A 7,747-nucleotide genomic window follows, 5' to 3' on the forward strand; every position below is an offset into this window, starting at 1 on the left:
CAAAATCGACAGTAAAGGAAAGCCTTTTCTGATACTTCAAATGACGGATTTCTTCATGGAGGTGCCTAACAAATTTTTGTCTACATGTTATTAAGTAGGTGTGGATATTCAGCACCAGTTGAAGAATGTTCGTGAGGACATTGGTCTTATTTACTGTATTATCCAGAAGTGTATGAATGAATTTATAGGCAAGGGCAATCCACTGAAGATCTGCCAAAATCCGGAACCATAATTTGTGTAACCACGTCAGAAGACATTGTTCGTATTGAGTCCCTGGCCCCATGAAGGGCAGAGAGCTAACTGTTTGAGATATCTGTATTCTTACAAGATTCTCTCAAAGAATTTTGATAGGCCATTTGAAGTCGTCCAAGGTTGGAAATAACGTGAACCGTCGTCAGCTACATAAAAAGAAAAGGACCCTTGGATAAAGTGAAGGCTTTTAACAGGATAAGAATATTGAAGTGGTCTCTCATCCATTCTGCCCCAATAACTATTCCTCAGTTACCCCTGTCTGTTTCCAAAACTGATGAATTCATTGAGAGACAGACGTTTTGAATACAAAAGTGCTATCGAAAGTTTTCCCCATGTCTAAAACACAACCCTCATAAAAACTTCTCAGGCGCTTTTGATAACAGGATACAACGATTATAATTGTGTGTAGATGTCGAAGGAAGTAGTATTGAAAAGTGGCAGAAATATGTAACTAGAGGATTGGAAACTACGGGAGTAATGGCAAAACGGCACATAATTTTGGTATACCCCTCGTACTTTCATATCACCCGTGGGTCTATAAGAAATGAAAAAAAAATCTTCTACCGCCTGAAAACTCCTGTATAAGTGTGAAGCGGAATATATATAATAAAAGAGAGAAAAAGAAAGAAAGGAAGAAAGAAAGGAAACAAAAATGAAAGCTTACGAATAGTTATAGCGTATTATTTCAGTGCTCCTGATCCTAGATTCCACTTCAGGTGGAGGCACAGCGTTTAAAGTTAGCACTGTACGACAGTTAGACATACCTAAGACAAGAGAAGTGAGTCTAGTAAGTCTGTGATATTCAGCTTGGGGTACGTGATGTCTTGTTAGGGGTATGTCATATTACATAAATGAAAGTGACTGTGTTTGTGACTTAATAACTCTTGAATCACCCGACAGATCTCGATCAAATTTTCAACGTAGATGAGGTTCGGGCCTGGAATGCTTTTTATTATTTCACTTTAACGGTGCAACTTTGGAGAAAGGGAAGAGGAAATATATAAAAATGATCGAAAATGACCGATATTAGTGTTGAATCCAGAGTTTTCGGGGTCGCTGAGATGAATAGTGACACTTCCGATGTCGTCTAAATACAAATTCAGTCCCGAAACTTGGAAAAGGGAGGAAATATATATATAAAAATGAACAAAAATGACCGATATTAATGTCGAATATATAGTTTTCGGGGTCGCTGAGATGAACAGTGACACTTCTGATGTCGTTTATATCCAAATCCAGTTCACAATAGTAATATTAGAAAAAACATCGTCTATCAGAGATTGTTTCAAGTAGTAGTAAAATGTGACTAACTAACGAAACACACTACTATTTTTTTTTTTTTAAATTTTAACTTAGCGAAGCGGGTAATTGATGCTAATAATGAAATGTTAGTAATGGTTGCCTGTTGTTCTACATGGTTGGGAAACATGATCGCTTAGTCTGAGGGAAGAACTTAGAATTAAAATATTTGAAAACAAGATCCTGAGACGAATATTCGGACCCAAGAGGAACGGGAATGGGGAATAGCGGAAACTTCATAACCAGGAACTTCATAATTTACACCGCTCACCGTACATTGTTAGGGCCATCAAATTAGTAGGCTCAGGTGCGCAGGTCATGTAACCAGAATGGAAGAAAGTAGGAACATCTTCAAGTTGTAACTGGAAATCCAATCAGGAAACGATCATTAGGAAGACCTAGGCGCATATGGGAGGACAATATTAAGATGGATCTCTCGGAAATAGGAATACAAAGTAGAAAATGGATGCAGTTGGCTAAAGATAGAAGTCAATGGAGAGTTTTGTAAACGCAGCATTGAAACTCCGGGTTCCATAGATCATAGAGTTAATTAATGAAATATAGTATCTGAAACATGCACTAAGAAAAATACATCCTTAAATTGTGACCGCCGCATTTTAATATTGCACATAAATGTTTGCGTGAAGATTTTGATCCGTGCTCTCTAGAGATAGATTACTTAGGAAATATTTAGATTCGTTCATTCTTAAAAAAAATAAGTAGTTTCAAGGAGAACAGATATACATTATATAATCTTGAAATGTCACTTTCTCAAGAAAATCTAAGCTTTTACCGTGGCAATGTTTTGCTGTTTTCTTCAGCTTTTACGTTCCCCGGTTATACCTTTTGTACGAATGGTTAATGAAAGTAAATGAACAATTGGTGGAATGGCAATGTGGGAAGAAATGGAAGGATTCCAAGAAAACTCATGGACGCAATGTTATGCAACACAATTTTCGATATTTTGTTTCATACGTTCCTGTGGATATTTAAAAATAAATTTCCGAAGAAGCTAGATTAATTACCTATTGTGTTTGCACTAATGTCTTGAAGAGTTTAAATATTGTTGAATAATATGATAGACCTCCTTATCTCTGAATGCCTCAACAGAATAGCAATATCCCTCTGCTATGATTTACCACTAACAGAACTGCCATACCGCCTAGAGTTTATTCTGCACGCTTTGCATAATCACACAGTCTGTAAAAATAGACGCAACTTCATCTAATACTTTTCTTTCGTTGTTTCGTTGACGACTTATTGGGGAAACAGCACTGTTGGCTTCTAAATACATTTACTCACGAGATGAGAAATGAAAACAGTGTACTTACCCCTGTTCTCGTATTCCACTACTGTGTTGTAGCGGCGATGTGTGATGAGGAAAGCCCGCGGCATGATCCACCAACCGAAGGACTGCCTCCTTCACAACTGCTGAAGAATCTGAGCGCTGGACCAACTCACCTCCTCGAACTCTTACCCCCTCCACTCGTATATATATATATATATATATATATATATATATATATACACAGATGTACGACCGCAGGAATCTCCGTCGACCACCCCCTCAGCCGCCCTTGGTAGCAGAAGGAAGCAAGCGAGGAAAGAGTGAAAAAAAAGTTTGGGCACGCCCCTGTGTTGGTGTTTCTCTCTCACATAGACGGTGGGTGCCACGTGCCCCGTGGCCAAAGCAGAACTTCTGGAAATAACCACTCGTCCCCCACCACAAAAAGAAGACAACGTCCTCGAGTAAATCACAGGAACACACTCACTGTCATAGATGTCAAGAAAAAACGAAAAAGAAGAACCTTGCTCTAAAAGCGATTCTTTTCTTCCAAAAATATTGTTTCTGTGTTTTCCTTACAATATACTGCAAATATTATTCTACTCAAGGTTGCTCCAAACACACACACTAACGCCAAACCACCTTTTGACGAACAATTTCGAAGTATTTAACAGAAGCAGATCCAGAACAAACAATTGACTATCAACAGTTATGAACACAAAGTTCCAAAAATATGAACTTTCAGATGAATTTCAAATTTAGTCCAACTCACTTGTCTCTGCAATTAGATTTTAGTCATGACATATTGTTTTCTTTTATAACAAAATGTATAATAATAGCTCGTACTTAAGGATGTAACAGCCTTTTAACTTAAAATTAAATTTTTGCTTGCCGTCGTTCAAATAATGGCTACAGCGTCATTAAAGTACTTCAAGAAATGAGTTATCAACATTCCACTAAATCTCTGTTCATTTCACAATCTCTGAAGCACGATATGAGTAGTAAAATCTCTGAATCGGAGAGTTTACAGTTTGATGTTTCTCGGAGTTAGTTTTGTGGCTGAACTGAAGCGAGCAAGTGGCTGTGATCTCCTCGTAGCAGGTTGGCTGGTGGAGGATTGCCAATGGGCCCAGATCCAGATTATTTTCGAACGGAAGGTGCCTCGACTTACCCACATGACTAATCGGATATAAAACATGCAGTAAGCCCAGTATGGTTCCCAATCACTGGAACACATATCTTGAGCAAGAATTAGAGAATTAGACATACAATGAATAAACATTCTTAATAACCATGTGTGCAACATAAACAATGCCATTTGGTTATATTATTTTCGAATGCCAGTTCGAAGGAACTCGAGTAAACTTCTTGAGAATTAACAAGTACAAGAACTCGAGTAATGTATGAACAAACAGATAAAGACAAAGGATCAGTGTTGCACATAACTGCGGCACCAAACGAATTTTTAATAACCATATTAATAATAATGAGAAAATATTATTTGTACATTTGCTTGATTGTTATTGTACAGTCAGCAACTAAAGTCCTTTCCGTTTGGTAGAATTTATTTTGGGAATAACGGTGGTGTGACTGAAACGTACAGAAAATTACATTCTTTTTATCAACGAACTTAAAAAGTTCTTTACTGAATTCTCTATGTCTGTGTGTCTCTCTGTCTGATATTTACTATTTTCAATTCTGAGTCCTCCATTCCTAGAGCATCAAAAACTATCTAAGAAAATGATGGAATTTTTCGCGTTACTCTTATCATTCCCGAGATATTGGCCAAAAAATGGCCGATTTCGGGAGATTTAAAGAGCCATATCTCGCGAACCATAAATTATAGAGAGATGACATTGGTGTTGATCAATACCTGAAAGGATGGTGAATATTTTGGTACCAGATAGTAACCAGCAGACACTGGTTTTGCCGCTGTACAGTTGGCCAGTGGTCACCAGCTAATATCGGTACCAAAATGTTTACCATGCTCTTAGGTATTCATTAATACTAATATAATCTCTTCATGACTTACCGTTCCCAACATATTGGCCAAAAAAATAGTTTCTATTTTTGGAGATTTAAGGAGCCATATCTCGGGAATCGTAAGTCATAGAGAGGTCATATTGGATTTGATGAATACCTAAGAGGATCTAATACAAATAGTAACCGGTGACTACTGGCCAAGTGACTGTGGCCAGCGGCCACCGTTCCCCAGATATTGACAAAAAAGTTCGAATTCTCGCGAGGAAGAAAAGAAGATGCGGATAAAAAGATTTACTCTTCCATCTAGGAAAAATTACAGTATCCTTCAAGCTCCATCTCTCCATTCTTTTTAAGTTCGTTCTGGCAATGTTCTTGGAGCATTGTCAACTGGTTAATTTACTGAAAACTGTACTCAAATTGTCCTTCCATTCTGAAGTTATTTACGAAACTGATTTCATGAAACTGAATCGCCTTTTGTCGCTGACTGTAAAAGAGTTGTCGTCAAAACAAAATAGCTTATGTTATGAAATATAATTTCTAGCTTAACGTCCCGTGACTACCTCATATAGGCTAAAGGAGACCTAATGAAATTGGATGGCTATTAAATAACTGGTGAAATGAGAAAGTGGAAGGAAAAGGAACAATCTAGAGAAAACCCACAAATACGATGTTGTCCACCACAAACTCATATAGCATGGGATTGAACCATTGACTCCTCGCACTAGAGGGAAGAGCTCTAGTACTGAGCCACCGTGCCCCATGTTATATTAAAGATTTCATTTTACTCTTCACAGAAAATGGTTTACCAAAACTCCTTTATAAAAATTATAGCAGAATACCCGTTCTTCACATGGGGATAATAGTTTTGGATATGAAGGTTGCTTTTGGATGTAAACGGCATCGGAAGTGTCACTGTTAATTTCAGCCACCCAGAAAAGTATGGATTCGACACTAATACCGGTCATTTTCCATCATTTTTAAATACCTCTCCTCCCCTGAGTTCTACTGTCAAAGTGAAATGACAAAAACCATTCGAGGCTTAAACCGCATCTATGTTGAAAATTTGATTCATATCAGTCTGGTGATTCAAGAGATATGAAGTCACAAACATAGTCACTTTCATTTATATAGGTCTATCCTAGAAAATTCTATTAAATATTGCTCATTTCGTTAGTTTTTGCTTTAATAGTTTTTTTTTCTCGGCGATCAGGCTTCAATTATTGCAAAGAATAGCTACCTCATTAATGATTTAGTACTAATGATAGTATTATAAACCGAACGGCGGTAATTTTGTCACCGGAAATTTTGTCTCCAAAATATTAGCATGTAGGTAATTTCGTTGCCGGAAATTTTGTCACAGCGATTTTGTCACCAAACTAGTACCATCGAAATATACATTATTAATTACAACAGATTAATAAATAAAGAGTTATAAACTTTATGATATGTTAAACTTTGGCTAGCTAGGGGCTCCATTTCCAGACTCCCGCGTTTGCTTGGCCTACGGCCTTGCGTCTCTTATCTATCAGGCTTTCCATCAACAGTGAATTTCATGCATTTGCTCTTCATATTTCCTGCATTTGGTCAGCTGTGGTCTTTAACCTCAGACCCTCGCGTTTGATTGGTCTACGGCCTAGTACCCCTTAAACCAATAATTCTACGGAATTACGAGTTTCTTTTCCTATTTCAGCTAACTAAAAGATAAGATTTTATATCCGAAGAAAACGCCCATTTAAATAACACCCCCCTTTAAACCCCTTAAAAATTACACATTTTTTACATTTGACAATTTCCCTGTGGGTTATTCTCGAAAAGCTACAATCATGCCAAACTTCAACTTTCCGTGTCAACCGGAAGTACTCTTTTGTTTTATGTCAGTAAGTTCATGAAGTTTAATATATAGTTAGGATAGGATTTACCCTCTCTGCCCATGTATGTTTCCGTTCTATTGGGAGACAAAAAATCTCAAGAGCTACTTTAACATGACTTCAGTTTTAATATTGATTTACATAGAGCAATTATTGTATACAGATACATCATATGCAGTCTAGAAAACACATACCAGGGTAAGTCAATAAGTAACTGCAATACTTTTCTACTTCTTTTCAGGTTAGCTGTATGGCTTTGTGTGCTCACCAAACGCTATGTGTCACCGTTGGCTTCTCCTGTGATAGGTTGCAGCGTTATCACACCAGTCCGATTTACGCTGTTGCGAAGTAAAGTTCTCCGTGTCACTCTCTGTGTGCACCAAAGAAGAACAGTATTCTGTCATCCATTTTTAGTGGTTTCAAGATGTACCCGGAACGAAATTCATAGAATAATTTCAGCACAATACGGGAACAATGTGTTCTCACAGCAAAGTGTTTAACACTGGATTGGACAGTTCGAAAGTGGTCGAACGAGCGCGAAGGGTGTGAAAAAAGCAGGACGTCCAGGTACAGCAACAACTAATGACATTATTGAACGAGTCTGTGCCTTGATTCTGAATAACAGACGAGTCACTGTTTATGAAGTGGCAACCCATATGCAGAATGATCATGGTTCTGCATTTGACATCATGCTTAACAGACTCAACATTTACAAAGTCTGTGCGAGATGGGATCCGAAAGGACTCTATGAAGAGCACAAAGCAAACCATATGAGAATCTGTCAGCACCTATTATGCTAACGAAGGTGAAGCGTTTCCCAGGTGAATTTTCACTGGAGATGAAACGTGGATTCATCACTTTAAAGCAGAGAGCAAACGTCAGAGCATGGAATAGAAGAAGCACACCGTATCTCTCGTCAAGAAGAAATAGTCATCCTTCTACAGGGAAAGTTATCCTCACAGTGTTTTCAGATGCACAAGGGCCAATCCTGGAATATTGCCTCGAAAAGGGGTCAACAATAACCAGTAAAAGGTAAAGTGACACGCTGGTAAGCAATTTG

At 37.9% G+C, this 7,747-nt stretch overlaps 1 protein-coding gene across 1 annotated transcript in view; it reads right to left on the reverse strand.

Moving 5' to 3' along the window:
* Positions 1-3,001, reverse strand: part of LOC145674570 (uncharacterized) — a 43,503-nt gene extending 40,502 nt beyond the window's left edge. The window contains exon 1 of the mRNA XM_081744757.1: positions 2,883-3,001. Within this exon, the coding sequence (XP_081600883.1) occupies positions 2,883-2,946 (64 nt within the window). The 5' untranslated portion in view covers positions 2,947-3,001. The remainder of the gene's footprint in view (positions 1-2,882) is intronic.
* Between the last annotated feature and the right edge of the window lie 4,746 nt (positions 3,002-7,747).

The sequence above is a fragment of the Thermobia domestica genome, chromosome 17, assembly GCF_964235325.1.
Source record: "Thermobia domestica chromosome 17, izTheDome1.hap1.1, whole genome shotgun sequence".
Lineage (NCBI taxonomy): Eukaryota > Metazoa > Arthropoda > Insecta > Zygentoma > Lepismatidae > Thermobia > Thermobia domestica.